Genomic DNA, 18,742 nt, shown 5'->3' with positions numbered 1-18,742 from the left:
GAGATCTGCCTGTCTCTACCACCCTAGTGCTGGGGCTGGACACGCTTTCACAAGGAGCTAGGGACCTGAACTCGGGTCAACACTGACAGCCATCTCCTGAGCTCTCTACAAGTCTCTTGTACCATTGAGGAGCTCTACACCACAGGTTGCTGCCCAGGCTCATGAGGCCAAGTTCAAGAGTTGAGTCCAGGTCCTTGGTTCAGGTGTCCTGTTGCCTTTGAGAATCTAAGGGCACATGGCGATCTCAGGATGCCCATCCTGTCACCCCCTCCAGCCTTCCAAGAGTCCTCACAACCCTTAGATAAGGTCCCTTCCCTGACCCTTGCACTTTCCCAGTGGTCCAAAGCACCCAGGACAGCTGAGACCTCAGCCCAGAACTTGGACTTGCAGGAATTAAACTGGTGGGTTGTGAAGCAAGCTTCCTGGGCCCAAGTCTTCCTGTGCATTTAAGGCTGCAGGAATTGGGCATCAGCTTCCCCTCTCCGGTCTGTTGGTCTTTGAATCGGAAGTTGGGCAGCCACCTTCTTTACAGGGTACCCACCTTCCAGGTCACCTCCTTTTGGTCACCTGTTTAGAAGCCTTGTGCTTATGTGAGTCTACACATGTGGCAGAGGTCAGCCAGAGGTCAACCTCAGATGGTGTTCCTCAGTTGCTATCCACCTTTTCTACTTTCATTTGGGGTGGAATATAAAAATGGCTGGGGGGGGGGGGGGGGGGGGTGGCGGCGGCGCAGCAGGCGCACGCCTTTAATCCCAGCACTCCGGGAGGCAGAGGCAGGAGGATATCTGTGAGTTCGAGGCCAGCCTGGGCTACAGAGCAAGATCCAGGAAAGACGCAAAGCTACACAGAGAAATCTTGTCTCAGGGAAAAAAACAAAAACAAACTTAAAACATGTATTTAGCATGTGGGTGCTACAGAGCTGGTATGGTCGTCAGAGGACACTAGGGAGCTGATGTCTTCTTCCTACCACAGGGTAGAACTTAAATTGTCATGCTTACCCAGCAAACACTTTGCCCCCTGAACAGCTTGTCAGTTTCTGTACTGTATAACAATTTTATACTACTGTGTGTGTGATGTGTGGGGTTGTGCTAAGGGTACATGTGGAGGTCAGAACCACCAGGAGTCAGTTCTCTCCCCCTGCCATGTGGGTCCTGGGGATTGACTCAGGGCATCAGGCCTGTGAGCTGAGACATCTGACTTTTTTGTTGTTGTTGGTTGAGACTGGTTCTTACTATGTAGCCTTGGCTGGCCCAGAACTCAGAGACCTTCCTACCTCTCCCTCCTGAGTGCCAAGACATGGCTCAGAGGTTAAGAGCACTTGCTGTTCTTGCAGAGGACCTGAGTTCAGTTCTTAGTCCTCACACCAGGTCACTCAGACTCCTCTAATTCCCAGCTCCAGGAGAACCAATGCCTCTCTTCTCCAGGCCCTCGCTCACACACAAGCCCACAAGCAGACACACCCACCCATATGTAATTAAAAAACCAATCTTTAAAAGCTTGTGCTACCATGCCCAGCCCAATCATGCTTTTGAGACAGGGTCTCTCACTGGCCTGGAACTAGCCAAAGGCTAGGCTGTCTGGTGGCAAGCCCAGGATCTGCTTGTATCTGACTGAACTATCTCCCCAGCCATCTCTATGGTTTTCACTGACTGCTGCAAACACAAAGCCAGGTGTCTGTCTGGTCCACTGATGTGCCGTGCACCCAGAACCGTCCAATTATGCAATATTATTATTGTTATTATTTGTTTTCTGAGGGAGGGTTTCTTTGTATATCTTTGGCTGTCTTGGAACTCGCTCTGTAGAACAGGCTGGACTTGAACTCAGAGATTAGCCTGCCTCTGCCTCCCAAGTGCTGGATTAAAGGTGTGCACAGGCATGCACCACCGCCGCCCGGCCAATTATGTTTTAGCCTCTGTAATTCTGCCACTTAGAAGGCTGGGGCAGAAGGATGGATTTGAGAGGTTCCTGAGCTGTACGGTTTGTCTCAAACACCACCACTGGTTGGGTGGGATGGTGTGCGCGCGTGCGCGCAGCGCGCGCACACACACACACACACACACACATCCTAGCACTTGGGGCAGAGACAAGCAGTCTCCAAGCATGAGGCCAGCCTGGTTCACACAGTAAAATCCTGCGTTAACATCCATGCTCCGGAAACACACACACACACACACACACAAAACAAATAAAAACAACAACACAAACAAAAACAAAGGCAAAAAACAAAACAAAAAACCAACCACCTACGACCAAGAACTGAGAATGTACCTCAGTTGGTAGAGTATTTTGTCTAATACGCACAAAGCCCTGGGTCTGATCCCCAGAACCAAATGAACGAGGTGTGGTAGTTCTTAGTCCTGGGACACAAAGGCAGGGGATCAGGAATTCAAGGCCACTCTCAGATTCATAGCAAGTTCAAGGTCAGCCTGGTATATGAGACCCACCACTCCCAATCACTACTAACCCTGCCCTCACAAAGAAAACAGAAGAACAGTTTGAAAAACTGACTAGGATCTTTTCTGAGTGCCTTAGCCCCAAATCCCACTTCTCTTTCTGGCACTGGGACCTCATAACCCAAGAAAGCACAGAGCCAGGGATCCACACGGGCTGCTTTATTGACAGGCTTGTGAGTGACAGCTGTCCCAGAACCAGCCCCTACCTTTTCTACAAGAGCAAATGAGCAGGCAAACGGGCTCCCCGGCAAAGCCCAGCCGAAGGACCTGGTTGGTCTGTAGCCTTGACTCCCAGGCCACAGGCTGGGAAGGATGGGAAGAAGTCCAGTTCCCCTGGGCAAGGCGCTGGTGAGGTGGCTGAGGAGACTGGAGGTCCCACAGCTATTCCTTGCCTGAGATGTCAGGAAACTGTCACCAGAGGAGCCAGGAACCTAAAGCTTGGGGCCGGGGTGTGGGCTGAAGGGCTGAGTCATTTGAGGCACAGGTTCTCAAGTTTGAGGCCACCCTGGGCAGCATGGTGAGACAGACCAGCAACCCCTCACCTCCACCCAACCTACAAGCAGTCACAGCCACCATTACAGCCACGTCTGCAGCCACACGCACGTCTCCTCATTCACATCCACTCCACACACAGAGGGAGGGCTGTCACAGTCCTGGACCTACACCCTGGAGCCCTGGAATGTCTCTGGATTGGTACCCAAGTCGGGGACTGCTGAGGGGCAGGTCCTTGATATTGCTACTGATTGGCTGCCTCGCAGGCGTCTATCCAATCGCTGTACACATCCACTGGCTCTGACAGATCTGAAATGCGGGTCAAGGATGATTTGTGGCCATGAAGCCCGCCCCTCCTGAGCACATTTCTGCTCTGACAGGTCCAATCAGACCCCTGCCTGCCCTGGGCCTTGTACTTAGTGTTGAGTCAGTAGACAAGGTCCATCCCCCCAGGGGGCAGTGGCTCTAGAACTGGCCACGGGGCCAGAGCAGCAGGAGTGACCGACAGTTCCGTGTCTTTGGTTACCAGCTCTTGAGCAGGTCAGGACAGCCCCGACTCACACCCACGTCCCCCATTCTCCGGGGAGCAGATGACTTTCCAAGGATACATGTGATGGGTGTCTGGAATTCCTCTAGGCACACGGTACAGGAGATCACTCCAGTGTTGCGAGCTCGGTCCCTGCAATGGCAAGGTGGAAGGATGCATGAGAAACACACCCTGAGCCTGTCCTGTGGGGCAACCCTGCCAGCAGGAAGGCCGGGGTGAACAAGGCGGGACAGAGGCCTGGAGGCCACCCTAACCACCCACTTACATTTTCACGTCACAGGACTTCTCATGGTTGCAGAAGGGGCAAGTGAACTGGGTCTCCAGGGTCCCTGTCATCTTCTTCTTGGGGGGTGGCTTCCGTTTAGACTTCCTTCGTCCCATGGCTACAGGGGGATGAAACCTGTGGGGCAGAGGAGGACGGGTCAGAAGCTGGTGGAAGCCGGCCACTCTCTACCTCCATTCTCTGGAGGCAGGCTGGAGGACCAGCAGTGGCCCATGGAGAAAGGAAGATGTACACTAGGACATGCAGGCTTCTACCCGAGGAACCCAGGCTCCTGACCTTAGGCACAGCCGTCCGTCCCTGTGTACACTCTGGGCTGAGAACAGCCTTTAACCTTGGTTTCTCAACTTACTGTGTGACTCTAGGTAGGTCACTTAAGATCTCTGTGCTCAGAAGGTAGGGGTGGACGGCCGACTGCAGAAAAAACAGGACAGAAGGAAGGTACTCAGCACAGTGAGCGCAGCCTGTTGAGGGAGGCAGGAGTTGAGTCCAGAGAGCGACTAACGATGAAGTCAAGCTGAGGATGCTAGTCCAAGCCCAGAACCTACACAAAAGCCAGGCACAGCGCTTCCTATCTGTGACCCGGCACTCTGCGTGGGGACGGCAGGCAGAAACAGGAGAATCGTTCGGGAGCTTGCTGGCTAGGGACAAAACATGATGGAAGGTGTGGACAGACTCCCCAAACACTAGCCCTCTGACCTCCACATGCACGACCTAGGACGTGTGCCTCCCCTGATCCCGAGTACAAAGTCTCAAGCAGGACTGGGTTTTTTTTGGGGGTGGGGGGTGGGATGGGAGTAGGGTGGCAGTGAGTGAGACAGGAAACAAACCAACTGAACAAGTGACAGTCGTGTTTGGGTGGTGCCCAGAGCTGTGATGGGGACGTAGAGGTTGGGAGGAAAGGCCCAGATAACTGATAAATTTGTGGGTCTTTCGCTCTCTTAAAAAAAAAAAAAAAAAGAAAGAAAGAAAGAAAGAAAGAAAGAAAGCAAGCAAGCAAGCAGGGCAGTGTCGGCAGCACCTTTAATCCTAACACCCAGGAGGCAGAGGCAGGCGAGTCATGGTCTATGGAGTGAGTTCTAGGAAAGCCAGGGCTACATTGAGAGCTCTTGTCTCAACCCCCACCTCACAAAGAAACAGAAACAAACTCAAAACCAAACATGGTCTCCATTCTCAAATATCAGAGAATGACTTTAACCCCTGATCCTCCCAAGAGCTCGGACAGTAGGCATGAGCTGCCTGCCACGCCCAGGTTTCCCCGACACTGTCATGTTAATACTGATTATGGACTTGACAGACTCTAGATCACTTGTGGGAGTCTGGGCACGCCAACCATCTTGATTAGGTTAATGACATGGGAAGACCCACCCTAAAGGAAGGCAGTGCCATTTTTTGGGCTTTGTGATTACTGAAAGCTGGAGACCATCTTGGGCAACAAAATAAGTTCAAAGTTACCATCTTAAAAAAAAGGCAAACTCCCTTTGGCAGCACATACACTAAAACTGGAACGATACAGAGAAGATTAGCATGGCCCCTGAGAATTTTTAAGACAGGCAAATTCAAAAGGCAAAACATCTATATATACACAAACTACAATAAAATTTTAAAGATCTGTGTTAATACATTTTTTTGGGTTTTTTTTGTTGTTGTTGTTTGTTTGTTTTTGGAGACAGAGTTCCTCTGTGTATCCCAGGCTGTCCTGGAACTCAGAGAGCCGCAATCAGCCTGGCTCTGCCCCCTGAGTTATGGGATTAAAGATATGCACCACTACTGCCAGGCAACGTGAAAACTGGGTGAATTCGGCTGGCAGTAGTCTAGCGAATAGAAGGCTCTAGGGTAGTGGTCCTCAACCTGTGGATCTCAGGGTTGCATATCAGATATTTACATTATGATTCACAGCAGTAGCAAAATTATAGTCATGAGTCAGCAACGAAACAATCCCATGGCTGGGGTCCCCACAGCATGAGGAGCTGTACTAAAAGGTCGCAGCACTGGGAAGGGCGGGGACCACTGCTCTAGGGGCCGTCCTGCCCAAGCCACTGCTTTCAAGATTCAGTTCCTGGGGGCTTCATTGAGCCGCACTGGCTCACTCCGGAATCCTAGCTCCAAAGTGGCAGAAGAAGGAGGATTGCCACATGTTCAGCCAGCCTGAGCTACTCAGTACAGCAGACCAAAACGGAACAACAAAACCAAACCATGCATGTTGGCTTGAAATGCAACCCCAGCACTTGGTAGGCTGAGGCAGGATGTTGTCATGAGTTGGAGACCACAGACTGTCTCACAAATCCAAAACAATGGGGCTGACCCAGGTTCAATTCCCAGCACCCACATGGTGGCTCACAACTGCCTGTAACTCCAGTTCCAGGATCTGATGCCTTCTCTGGCTTCCTAGGACACTGCACGCATGTGGTGCATCCATACACATAAGATAAAAACAAATGAATATTCAAAAGATCTGTATTAATAGTTACAGACGACAAGCGCTCTCTCTTTCTCTCTCTCTCTCTCTCTCTGTTTTTTGAGACAGGATTTCTCTGTGTAGCTTTGCGCCTTTCCTGGATCTCACTCTGTAGACCAGGCTGGCCTCGAACTCACAGAGATCCACCTGCCTGTGCCTCCTGAGTGCTGGGATTAAAGGCGTGCTGGGATTAAAGGCGAGCGGTGCTGCCACTACCGCCACTGGCAGAAGACAAGCTCTTAACAAGAAATCTCACAACTGGATGAATCTTAAAGATCACTATGAGGTTATCAGAATTAAATCAAAGTTTCTGAGACGGGGCTACTTTGGGTGAAGGCGGAGTGAGTCATTTAGGATGAAGCCTGGATGACGACAAAAGGCAGCTTTGATACAAGAAATCCAGGAAGAGAGAGAACTGCAAAGGGTCTGAGGCAGATAAAGCGTTTTCTCACTGTTTTACCCCAGAGAGAATGGCGGAAGCTCTAGGAGCAACAGGAATAGAGTATGAGATGCCCAAGAGGAAAGTATGGGCCGGACCCCGGACCTGGAAGGATGGCTGGCGTGTAGTCTGGACCCGCAGCTGTCCAGTTTCCCCTCCAGTCTGGCCCTGGCAACCACCTACAACGGAATCACAGAGCTTCCCCAGGCCATCTCGGGCCACCTTGGTCGATCCTGTCTCGGCTGGGACAGGCACTGCTGCCACGCCTGACAAACTGAATTTGGTCCCCGGAACCCACGTAAAGGTGGAAAGAGAGGATGTACCCCGCAAGTTGTCCGCTAACCTCTGTACACAGACACATAGTACACATGAAGATTTCTAAAACTTTCAGAACAGGGTAAGCAGGATGGCTCGGCAGGTAAAGATGCTGGTTGCCAAGTCTGACAGCCTGAGCTCAATGCCCTGGACCCTCACGGTGAAAGGAGAGCACCGACTCCTGCAAGCTGTCCTCTGGACACTCACATACACCATGCAAAACAAACAAACTCCCTAGCCCTTAAACTCCTTATAGGTCGCCCAGCGTCTGCAACCCTGCCCGTCCATCTCCGAGGGGGGATTTCACTTGGCCACGGCTCGGTCCCCAGCACGCACCGTGTACACCTCAAGCACTTAAGAACCACTTGTTGAAGGCATCCGAGTTTCCGAATCTGTGTGTGGCCCCAGGATCCCATCCCACCGGCGAACAAGCCGTGACGTCTCGAGACAACCGGGGTGGCGGGAAGGGGGCGCGGCGGCGCCATCAGCCTCCCCCGGCTTCGGTGGCGCGGCCGCTCGCCGGGCTGCGGGGGGCCGGTGCTCAGGCCCCTCACACACGGCCGTCCGTCCGCAGAGCCATGCCCCGGCCTCGGCTCCACACCCGGCGGGTGATCTAGACAAGCGCACCCGGCACCGCCCGGCCCAGCGCCCGGGACCCCGCACCTACCTGGACCAGCCCTGCCTCGCAGCCCAAGCCGCTTCACCCGGGAGACGCTAACTTCCGGCCCCTGACGGAAGCGGAAATATGTCGCTTTGGTTTCCCGCCTACTCCGCAGCCGAGTGAATGATCGTGCAGACCCCGCCTCCTTCAACTGCCGGCCTCTGCGCGCGCGCGACGTCTGTGCAGCGCATGCGCTCCAGCGGGTTCCCAGCGAGCGCCCTGGAGCGGCGGATGTTCGGTCCGCTCGCGGTGACGCGCTGTCTGTCGGTCTGTACGATTCCCCGGTTAAGGTCCTCGTCCGGGACCGCCATCTCCTGGACTCCTCTCGCCGTCTTCTCCCCGCGGCAGCGCGCCTGCGTTTTCCCAACCTCCACGCTCAAATATCCTAGCCCTAGGGAGACCAGTCGGAAAGAGGAAGGCCGTCAGCGGGGGCGAGGGAACGGGTGCGGGTTCAACATGGTCAAAGTACATTAGATACACACGGGAAGACGGCACAGGGAAACCCACTGTGTGGGATTAATATATGCTAGTGCAAAGCAAAAAGTACCCCAGCCCTGACCCTGATCGTCTGTAATCCCGGCACCGAGGAGGTGGAGATAGGAGGATTAGAAATTCAAAGTCGAGACGGGCGGTGGTGGCGCACGCCTTTAATCCCAGCACTCCGGAGGCAGAGGCAGGCGGATCTCTGTGAGTTCGAGGCCAGCCTGGGCTACAGAGTGTGTTCCAGGAAAGGCACAAAGCTCAAAAAACAAACAAACAAAAAAAAAAAAAAGAAAGAAAGAAAAAGAAAAATTCAGAGTCGAGCCCGGAGGTGGTGGTTCACTTCTTTAAGCACTCAGGAGGCAGAGGCAGGTAGATCTCCCGAGTTCTAGGCCTGCTTAGTCTACCGAGCGAGTTACAGGACAGCCAGGACCACACAGAGAAACCCTGTTTCAAAAACAAATAAATAAATTCAAGGTCATTCTTGGCTATTGTGAAGGCTATTCTGGTTGTCAACTTGGCTATATCTGGAATGAACTACAGTCCAGAAATGGAGGGCACGCCTGTGAGAAGTTTTTTTGTGTGGTTTGAAGTGGATGAGTCCATTTCCAGTCCAGACCTTTGAGGCTGGAAAACACAGCTTTGATTTGGATCTTGAGGTGGGAAGACAAACAAACACCTTTAATCCAAATCTTGAGGTGGGAAGACACACCTTTTATCTGGGCCATACCTTCTGCTGGAAATCTATATAAGGATGTGGAAGAAGGAAGATTTTGATCTTTGCCTGCCTCCCCTCACCTTGTTAGGGAATCTATTCCTTCTCTGACATGGAGCCTAATTCAAGACCAGCTGAGACACCCAATCTTGTGAGACTGAGCAACTACTAGGTTCTTTTCTTTCTTAATGTATTTTACAAGACAATTTTTTTTTTTGTTTTGTGTTTTTGTTTTTCGAGACAGGATTTCTCTGTGTAGCTTTGTGCCTTTCCTGGATCTCGCTCTGTAGATCAGCATGGCTCTGCCTCCCGAGTGCTGGGATTAAAGGCGTGCGCCGCCGCCGCCGCCGCCGCCGCCGCCGCCGCCGCCGCCGCCACCACCACCACCTGGCCACAAGACAATTTTTTAAAAGATTTATTCATTATATATACAGTGTTCTGCCTATATGAATACCTGAACGCCAGAAGAGGACACCAGATCTCATTATAGATAGCTGTGAGCCTGGGCGGTGGTGGCGCACGCCTTTAATCCCAGCACTCGGGAGGCAGAGGCAGGCGGATCTCTGTGAGTTTAAGGCTGGCCTGGTCTACAAAGCAAGTTCCAGAACAGGCTCCAAAGCTACACAGAGAGACCCTGTCTTGAATAAACAAAATAGCTGTGAACCACCATGTGGTTGTTGGGAATTGAACTCAGATCCTCTGGAAGAGCAGCCAGCGCTTTTAGCCTCTTGAGCCATCTCTCCATGCCCCTACAACTACTAGATTCTTGAACTTACCATTCACAGCTAGCCATTGTCGGATTAACTAGACTGCAGCCTGTAAGTCATTCCAATAAATCTCCATATATATGGAGAAAGAGAGACGGGGAAAGGGGGTTGGGGAGAGGCATTCCATAAGGTCTGTGATTCTAGAGAACCCTGACTAATACAGCTACAAATTGAGTTTGAGAACTGCCTGGGCTACAAAGACCGCCCCCCCTTTAAGGCCACTCTAGCTGCTGGAGGGAGCTAGACGGGGTTGAGAGCTGGAAGAACAGTTTGAAAGTCGTTGCAGTAGCTGAATGGATTGTGGCCTCAGGTGGGCCAGTGTTAATGGGAACAGAAGAACTTTATACATCTAGAAATTGAGGTATAAAGCCAAACCGTTTCTGGAATTAGAGGCACAAATTCATATTTCCTGCAGTGTATCAAAGACTATGACATGAGGGGTAGATTATAAAACTTCTGTGCAGCAGAGAGGGGCATCTGGAGCTCAGAACATTTGATGGTGGCAGAAGTTGCCAGATAATCTGAAAAGATAGAGGAGGCTTGGGGTCAGGTAGGCCGACGCTCCGGTTGGAAGAGGAGCCCCAGGAAGAACGGAACAGGCAGAGGTGATGACTGGAGGGCTGTCCTTGGCAGAGCTCCAGGTGCTGCCCTCAGGGGAAGGAGGCCAGGAGCTCACAGGGAAGAAACCAAGGATAAGCATGGGGTAGAGGCTGACGAGAGGACTCAGCAGGTAAAATACTTTTGGGGCGAGCTTGAGGATTGGAGTTTGACTGCCCAGCACTTGCATAAATGCCAGATGGGTGTGGTTCCCCACTTGTAATCCCAGCCTGCAGGAGGTGGAGACAGGATGCCCGGAGCAAGCTCGCTGGCTACGAGAGGTGAGCTCTGGGTTCAAGAGAGACCCTGCCTTGATTTATAAGGCGGAGAGCAATTAAGGAGGGCTGGCTGGCCTCCACATGCAGACCCTCACAGACATGCGTGGGACACATACTTCTTTTTCTCTTATTAAAGGCTACTGGCCATCAGGATGGCTCAGACACACACACACACACACACACACACACACACACACACACACACACGGTAGGGGGAAGTGCTTAGCTGTGCCACGTTACTCATGCTTTGAAGAGAATAAAGGAAACATGCTAACTCTTGAGTCTGGTACGTGTTTGCTCCTGGGGACCTTAACAAGAGTTATTTCTTTAGTGTGTTTCCAGAAACAACTTGAGGTATTTATTCAGAGCGGATGGTCTCCAAGATGTCCTACAGGGGGCGGTGTCATCCTTGAAACTGCCTTTCCTGAAGACATTTCCCAGTGTTGGCGGCTCCAACTCACACAAGTGTAGTGTAGTGGTTCAGGCCTAAAATCCCAGCACTCGCCTGACTGTGGTGGCTCAAACCTTTAATTCCAGCACTCAGGAGGCAGAGCCAAGCGGATCTCTGTGGGTTCGAGGCCAGCCTGGTCTACAGAGCGAGATCAAGGACAAGCAACAAAACTACACAGAGAAAGCCTGTCTCAAAATACAAATAAAAATAAAAATCCCAGCACTCAGAAGGCAGAGACAAGATCTTTGCTAGTTCTAGAATGCATGTTACCCTGTGCTTGCTGTCTTATTTCTTCTAATGGTCAAGGCACAGATGCAAAACGCCTGTTTCAGTAGCTGTCCTTGTCAGCTTTTGTCAGCTCTAGATAGGATCTAGATTGGCAGGGACAAGCCTCTGGTCACCTCTGGAAGGATGGTCTAGATTAGGTTAATGGAAGTGGGCAGACTGTGGGCGGCACCATTCCCTGGCTGCGGTCCTGGACTAAATAAAAAGGAAAAAACGTCCGAGCACCAGCCTTCATCACCCTCTGACTGCAAAAGAATGTGACCAGCTGCCTTGAGTTGCCGCCGCCGCCGCCGCCGCCGCCGCCGCCGCCTCCTCCTCCTCCTCCTCCTCCTCCTCCTCCTCCTCTGTGCCTTCCCCATCACCGTGGATCAACCCTGGGATCGGGAGCCAGAAGAAACCCTTCCTTCTGAAGTTGCTTTAAGTAAGATAGTTTATCACATCGGCAGGAAAAGAAATGAATATAACGTGGGCCATGGTGGCTGGCCAAGGGTCCAGCCTCACATTCCTTGTGGTGAGAAGGTATCAAAAGCCTAGCATGGTTGAAAATACCTGTAATCCCAGCTCAGGAGGCTGAGACAGGAGGATTACCTTGAGTCAGAGGCCAGGATGGGCTACATAGAGAGACCCTGTCAAAATAAATAAAGTCATATAATTAAAACAGGACAATGTCCTAGCCTGGCTTAGTGCTGTAGCCCTGCTATCCCACCCAGCTGCTGTGGAGGCTGAAGCAAGAGGCTCAAAGTTCAAGGTCAACCTGGGCCACTTGGACCCTGTCTCCAAATTAAAAAAAAAAAAATCTAAGATAGGCGTGGTGACTCACTCCTTTAATCTCATCGCTCAGGATGTGGAAGCAGGAACATCTTCACAAACAGAGGCCAGCCTAGCTACACAGTGGACTTTAGTAAAGCCTAAGCTATCCAGTGAGATCTTGCCTCAAAAAGCCAACCATGGGTGGTGAGGTGGCCCCACAGGTAAACAGGGTTGCCCTGCAAGCCTGGTGCCTGGAGTTCAATCCCGAGCCTGTGGTGGAAGAAGAGAACCAATTCCTGCAGGTTGTTCTCTGACTTCCATGTGTGTGCCATGGTATATGTGCACACACACATCACACACACACCCACACACAACAGCCGTAATAATAAGCTGGGCGTGGTGGCACCCGGGAGGCAGAGGCTGGTGAGCTCTCGGAGTTTGAGGCCTGCTGGTCTGCATAGTGAGACCCTGTCTAAGGAAACAAACGCGAGTGTGTATTGTCCGGTTCAGTGCTCGCCTGGCATGCGCAAGGCCCTGGGCTTCATTCCTAGTGCAGGAGCAAGCAACAGCGTTTTTCTCACTATCCACAAGTGGTCGCTGGACACTGCACAGCCCCCCCAACCCCCCCACCCCTGTCCCTCTCCATGCCTGAGAAATCTTTGTGGCATTTGGTGCTTCGTGGAGGGGGGAACATGGTTTGCAGTCCCTTGTCACTCATTTTCATGTGACATTTAATGTGTTGCTTCCCTTTTCTGGACCCTGGGAACAGGGACACTGGGTGAAGGTGACTGCTGATTCAGGGCTCTGACCGCCAGAAGCCCCTGAGTCAGTGGGAAGAAGCCGGTGGCCGTGAGCTTCAGGATGGTTGAGGTTAACACTGAGCTGGGCTGTAATCATGCTAGTTGGCAACCTGACTGTGCTGGGTAGATTTGGTCAACACAAACTAGGCTCATCTGGACAGAGGGAACCCCAGCTGAGAACATGCCTCCACCAGACTGGCCTGTAGGCAAGCCTGCGGGGCAATTTTTTTTTTATTTATTTATTTATTTTTTTTGATTAATGACTGACTGATGTGATAGGGCCCAGCCTGCTGGGGGTGGAGCCACCTCTGGGCAGATGGTCCTGGGTGTATGAGAAAGCCACTGCAGCAAGCCAGCGTGCGGCACTGCCTCGAGGCTCCTGCTGCTGCTCCGATCCTGACCTTCTTCAGTGGTGGACTGGGATCCAGATGTTTAAGCCAAATAAACCCTGCCCTCCTCATGTTGCTTTTCAGAGCGGTTTATCACCACAGTAGAGAGCAAGTCAAGACAGACATGGTGCCGAGACCTGTCTGGGCCTCTGTAATGGCCTCTGAGGATCGGGATGAGTCTGGCCTTTGCCTCATGGGTAGAGTCAGAAGTGATTTTTTTTTTTTTTTTTAAAGACAAAGGTCTCATGTAGCCCAGGCTGGCTATAGACATGTCACTCTACCTAGTTGACTTTTTTGCTTTACATCAACTTATTTGTGTGTGTGTATACCAGATGTGTGTGTATCTGTGTGTGTTTGTACATGCATATGTATATAGATGTTTGCATGCGTGTGTGTGTGTGTGTGTGTGTGTGTGTGTGTACCAGATGTGTGTGTATCTGTGTGTGTTTGTGCATGCATATGTGTATAGATTGTGTGTGTGTGTGTGTGCGTGTGGTCTCACTTGCTATGAGATTTTTTATTTATACAGTTTTCAGGAGTCCGTTCTTTCCTTTCAATTTGGGCGGTCAGGCTTGGCAGCACGTGCCCTTACTGACTAAGTCATCTCACCACCCAACCCCCCAAAACAAGGTCATGGAGGCCTGGCACGGGGTGCCACACCTTTAATCCCCAAACTCAGGAGGCAGAGGCAGACAGAGCTCTGAGTGTGAGGCCAGCCCGGTCTACATACTGAGTTCTGGGACAGTCAAGAATTTGAAGAGAGACTCTCTCAAAACAACAAAAATCCAAAAACAAATAACAATTCAAAAACCAAGACCAGGGACCAGGGATGAGACTCAGTCAGAAAAGTGCTTTCCCTGAAAACGTGAAGACACATGTTTGATCTCCCAGGCATGGCCATGCCCATCTGTAACCTCATCAAAAGGAGGCAAAGACGGAAAGGTCACGGGACTTGCTGGCCAGCCAGACTGGTGGCGGCAGCAGCAGCAGCAAGCTTCAGCTCCAATGAAAGACCCCGCCTCAGGAAATAAGCTGAAGTCAGAGATGGCTCAGTGCTGGCTGCATTTGCAGAGGGCCTGGGTTCCCAGCACCGCTGCAGGAACTCCAGTTCAAGGGAGCTGTTCTCCTTGGGCACCTGCATGCATGTGGGCATATAAATTCCTGCAAGCACACAAACAAAAAATAAAATATGAAAGCCTATTTTAAATAGAGAAATTGAGGAAGACACCCAACACCGAACCGTGGCCGCCGCATGTACACATCCAAACATGCACACATCTACACATGCGTGCGTACATAGAGACACACAAACTGAAGAAACAAGAGAGACAGAGCAGTCAGTCACCGAGGCAAGAGGATCCCTTTGGCTTCAAGGTCAGCTTGGCTGCAGTGTGAGCTCCAGACCAGGTTGGACTACAAAGTGAGAGTATGTCTCATAAAACAGCAAGATCAGATGACTCAGCCTAGGAGTGCTTACGGCTCTTGAGCTTGGTTTCGGCATGTGCACACATCCGGTGCTTCTCAGCTACCTGTAGCTCCGGCACCAGGGGATCCAACACCCTCCTTTGGCCTCCGTGGTCACTCCCACACAGGTTTGCATACATACACACATAAATAAAAAATCTACAGCCTGGTCTACAGAGTGAGTTCCAGGGCTGCCAGGGCCACACAGAAAAACAAAACAAAACAAAAAAACCACCCCAACGCTGCCCCCTCAAAAAAACCCTAAGACCACAAAACAACAGCAAAAACAAGCAAAGCCTGCCCAGAGTGTTGTAGAACTCCTGACTCCAGGAATCCTCCTGCCTCAGCTTCCTGGGGAGTTTGGACTCTCAACATACCTGGCACATGGTGGGGGTGTTTTGGCTCTGATAGACAAGCCAGGTAACCATCTGCGGGGGTCAAACACTTGTTTGGTTTTGAAGTGGGGTTTGTGGTGATACGTCTTCTGAAAATACCTCTTCCCTTCAAAGGGACTGAAATTTTTGCAAGCCTTGCAGCTAAGTTAATTGTATGCCTTGAGATCATTCAAGACAGGTAGTCAAAATACCTTCCACTGTGTACTCAGCCTGTTTTCATCTAACCTGTTTCAAGACGATGTAAACAGCCTTCCCAGGTAGGGGTTTTTACAGCCTAAATTGAGTGCATAGCTTTTAGTCTAGTCTTAAACCATGTTCTCTTCCATGCCTCTGACGAGAATAGTGGTGTGTGTGTGGTGTGGTGTGTGTGTGTGGTGTGTGTGTGTGTATGGTGTGTGTGTGGTGTGTGTGTGTGGTGTGTGTGTATGTGCAGTGTGGTGTGTGTGTGTGTGTAGTGGGTGTGGTAATCATTTTCTTTTTCTTTTCTTTTCTTTTCTTTCTTTCTTTCTTTCTTTCTTTTTTTTTTTTTTTGAGACAGGTTCTCTGTGCAACAGTCTGAGCTGTCCTAGATCTCTGTAGACCAGGCTGGCCTTGAACTCACAGAGATCTGCCTGCCTCTGCCTCCCAAGTGCTGAGATCAAAGGCGTGCATTACCACGCCCAGCGGTAATCATTTTCTGAAAGCAGCCAATAGACTGAAAGAAACCTTAAACAATGCGAATGTCCTGTAAGTGCTGGAAGCAACATGAGGACAGGACTGATAACATCAGTGCGGGTTTGAGTGCTGTTCTGGGTCATTTGGAGTTGAGTAACTTCTTCCCTTGTGAACTCTGGAAGCCATCTCTGTGAAGAATCCCTTCTTCCATTCCTACGCCATGTTTTCTGAGAGAAAATAACAGGGCAAGAAAACTAACTCTCAACAGCTGGCTGAGGGGAGGGAGATGGATGAAAGGGAGAAAGACAGCCATGCTTTTTATCTGGGAGTTCAAGAAGGCAGGCAGGTTCAGCAGAGGAGGTCTGCAAGCAGCTGTGTAGGGTCCGATATCTTCAGGGAAACAGAAAAAGTTGAGTCAGGCTGAGCTGTGGAGATGAACAATCGCAAAAACTGTTTGCAAGCAAGCAAGCAAACAAACAGAGAAACCCCAGAATATTTTATTGGCAGGGATAGGAGTTTTGTGTGCAAGTGAAGGTCAGAACACTGTGAGTTACTTCCCTCTTTCCACCATGTGTGTTCCAGGGATGGAAATTGGGTCGTCACGCTTGGCTGCAAGCACCTTTGCCCTGTGAGCCATATCCCCAGCCCCAAGATCCCTTTCTTTTTTTTTTTTTTTTTTTCACATGCATGGTCAGTACTTTATTCTTTGAAGAATGGTCTTAAAACATCATATTAAGTAAGGCTGAAAAGTAAAGTTTAAAATAGTCAGTTTTATAAGGATAAGTTATGACACATGTAATGATTAGTCACTCTGAGAAATTCTGATCTTAGAGCTTATGATGCACCCACTGGCTATAGCACCCGCGTTTTCCACAAAGCCAGTCATCATTTTTCTCTTGTCTGCATAGATTTCTTCTCATTGGCTATCTTCTGCTTTTGCTGCATGATCTCAGAGTCCCTCTGCTTTCTCTGAGAGGTAGTCAAGCTATCCTCTTTTCTTTTTCCTTTGCTAATTTCCTGGGGTTTTTTCATATTTTTCTGGCGGGCAAGTTCTCTTTGATTTCCACCTGCGAGGCGGGGACCATCCTGCCTGGAGCCAGCGTCCTGCCCTCAAGATCCCTTTCTTAACTGTAACAGTAACTCTGGCTGGTCTCAAGTTCAACAGTGTCAACATGAAGTAGCACACGGAGGTAGCTCTTCTGCCACGCTCCTCTCTGGAGGGAACATCAATGAAATGCTTGCTGTACCTTGTTGCTCATTCAGCCAGGCAGCCCACAGCCCGGCATCCTTGCTGTCTCTCCTGGTGTGACAGTTGAAACTGCCAGGAGAGTGCTTTGTGTGACTTGTCTCAGGCCAGTGGCTTAGGCAAATATGTCTTCGGGCCAGTGTTACTCAATTCCCCACAGAAAGGAACTGGGCTTCTCGCAGCTGGCAGACTGGCTTTCTGTCTGTTCTCTTTCCTCACATCGTTGTCTCTGCCTCCTTTTTTCTTTCTTTCTTTATTCTTGAGACATGGTCTCACTATAGCCCTGAAACTCACTCTGTAGACCAGGCTGGCCTTGAACTCACAGACTTTCCTCTGCCTCCGGAGTGCTGGGGTTAAAGGTGTGCGCCACCAGACCAGGCTCTGTATTCGTTGTGGGTGGAGTTGTGAGACCAGTTCTCGGGCAGAGCTTTTGCCTGTACAGGTGAGGCTCTGGAGTCCATTCCCAATGCCATCCACAAGAAGTTAAAAGGACAGCAGTGCTCCCGGGAGCCGATCCAGTTTCTCCAGAAACAAGTCTGAACACAGAGGATGTGAACACACAAGGGCAGCCGCCGTCTGCAGATTGCACAACGGACTGCAAGCCACCCAGCAGATCCTTGATAGGCGGACGGTTAGAAGCTCAGGATCAGGGGCCGGTCTCCGTCGGTACTCAAAGAAAGATCTCCAGAGCTCTCCCACCAGCTGCTGGGGCAGCTCTCCAGATAGAAAAAGTGCACACATTAAGTTGCAAAAGGACCCTTTTTGGCTGATGAAAATGCTGGGCTTTCTTGTGTGTGTTTGGTATTGGGGATGGAACTCAGGAACTCACAAGTGTTAGGCAGGGGCTCTACCCCTGAGCCACGGCCCCAGCCCCTCACTGGGGGATTCTAGGCAGGGGCTCTACCACTGAGCCACGGCCCCAGCCCCTCACTGGAGGATTCTAGGCAGGGCTCTACCCCTGAGCCACGGCCCCAGCCCCTCACTGGGGATTCTAGGCAGGGCTCTACCCCTGAGCCACGGCCCCAGCCCCTCACTGGGGGATTCTAGGCAGGGCTCTACCACTGAGCCCAGCCCCTCACTGGGGGATTCTAGGCAGGGGCTCTACCACTGAGCCACACCCCAGCCCCTCACTGGGGGATTCTAGGTAGGGGCTCTACCACTGAGCCACACCCCAGCCCCTCACTGGGGGATTCTAGGCAGGGGCTCTACTACTGATCCATACCTCCCTGCATTGTAACATGTGATGGGTTTACGACTTGTCCAAAACTTATCAGAGGGGTTGGTGTAGATCATTTGGTAAAGTACTTGCACCAAGTCCTGGGTTTGATCTGATCCCCCATATCTCATAAACTAGGCGTGGTTGTCACAGGCCTATGATCTGAGCTCTTGGAAGGCAGCAAAACCTTTTAGGGTGACGGGCTACAAATGCACCAAGAACCACAATGCAAATAAGACGCCTTAAGTGAAAAAAACAACAGAGCAGCTGGCTAGGGGTGTGGCTCAGGATAGGGTTGGCTCTGAGTGTTCTCAAGGCCCAGCTTTTCCCCAACATGCATACACACACACACACACACACACACACACACACACACACACCCCACACACACACACCACACATACACATACACACACCACACACACTCCTTGTAAAACTATACATTTAATGAGTTTGAATTAAGTGTGTAAATTACGCTTCAAAAATCGGTTTTGAAGAAAAGGAAGGTTAAAAAAATAAGGTGTGGTTCAGTGGGTAAGAAAAAAACATATTCCGGTTTGCTTTGATTTTCATAAGAAAATCTATGAGAGAAACTGGGTACAGTGACACA

The 18,742-nt window shown here is 50.9% G+C and overlaps 2 protein-coding genes and 1 non-coding gene across 6 annotated transcripts; 1 reads left to right on the top strand and 2 right to left on the bottom strand.

Moving 5' to 3' along the window:
* Positions 1 to 2,597: 2,597 nt before the first annotated feature.
* On the bottom strand, positions 2,598 to 7,739 carry Elof1 (elongation factor 1 homolog). 4 transcript variants are annotated; one of them, XM_037207675.1, is made up of 5 exons: positions 7,652 to 7,739; positions 4,052 to 4,186; positions 3,758 to 3,892; positions 3,554 to 3,624; positions 2,598 to 3,254 (listed from the first exon to the last, which is right to left on the bottom strand). In XM_037207675.1, exons 3-5 carry the CDS (start codon positions 3,871 to 3,873, stop codon positions 3,190 to 3,192), a joined length of 252 nt encoding a protein of 83 aa, XP_037063570.1. In that variant the 5' UTR covers positions 3,874 to 3,892; positions 4,052 to 4,186; positions 7,652 to 7,739; the 3' UTR covers positions 2,598 to 3,189. The 4 variants fall into 4 exon arrangements, with proteins under 4 accessions (XP_037063570.1, XP_028728374.1, XP_028728375.1 ...); XM_028872541.2 differs by having other exon boundaries at positions 4,125 to 4,186; XM_028872542.2 differs by having other exon boundaries at positions 4,125 to 4,236; positions 7,652 to 7,689.
* Positions 5,248 to 5,353, top strand: LOC114695313. Its single transcript, XR_003734832.1, has one exon. It is a non-coding gene; the product is annotated as a U6 spliceosomal RNA (small nuclear RNA).
* Positions 7,740 to 16,331: 8,592 nt separating the features above from the next.
* Positions 16,332 to 16,929, bottom strand: LOC114695289 (small EDRK-rich factor 1-like). The gene is made up of 2 exons (XM_037208221.1): positions 16,918 to 16,929; positions 16,332 to 16,774 (listed from the first exon to the last, which is right to left on the bottom strand). Exons 1-2 carry the CDS (start codon positions 16,927 to 16,929, stop codon positions 16,556 to 16,558), a joined length of 231 nt encoding a protein of 76 aa, XP_037064116.1. The 3' UTR covers positions 16,332 to 16,555.
* Between the last annotated feature and the right edge of the window lie 1,813 nt (positions 16,930 to 18,742).

This window comes from Peromyscus leucopus, chromosome 7 (genome assembly GCF_004664715.2).
Source record: "Peromyscus leucopus breed LL Stock chromosome 7, UCI_PerLeu_2.1, whole genome shotgun sequence".
In the NCBI taxonomy this organism is placed as follows: domain Eukaryota; kingdom Metazoa; phylum Chordata; class Mammalia; order Rodentia; family Cricetidae; genus Peromyscus; species Peromyscus leucopus.
This window is presented reverse-complemented; position numbering and strand designations above follow the sequence as displayed.

Excerpts from the sequence above, each read along its gene's own strand:
- Elof1 (XM_037207675.1), bottom strand. The coding sequence starts at position 3,873 with ATGGGACGAAGGAAGTCTAAACGGAAGCCACCCCCCAAGAAGAAGATG. Across the intron at positions 3,625-3,757 it reads AAGTCCTGTGACGTGAAAAT|GGACCGAGCTCGCAACACTG; the intron begins GTAAGTGGGTGG and ends TTGCCATTGCAG. Across the intron at positions 3,255-3,553 it reads ATTCCAGACACCCATCACAT|ATCTGTCAGAGCCAGTGGAT; the intron begins GTATCCTTGGAA and ends CCCGCATTTCAG.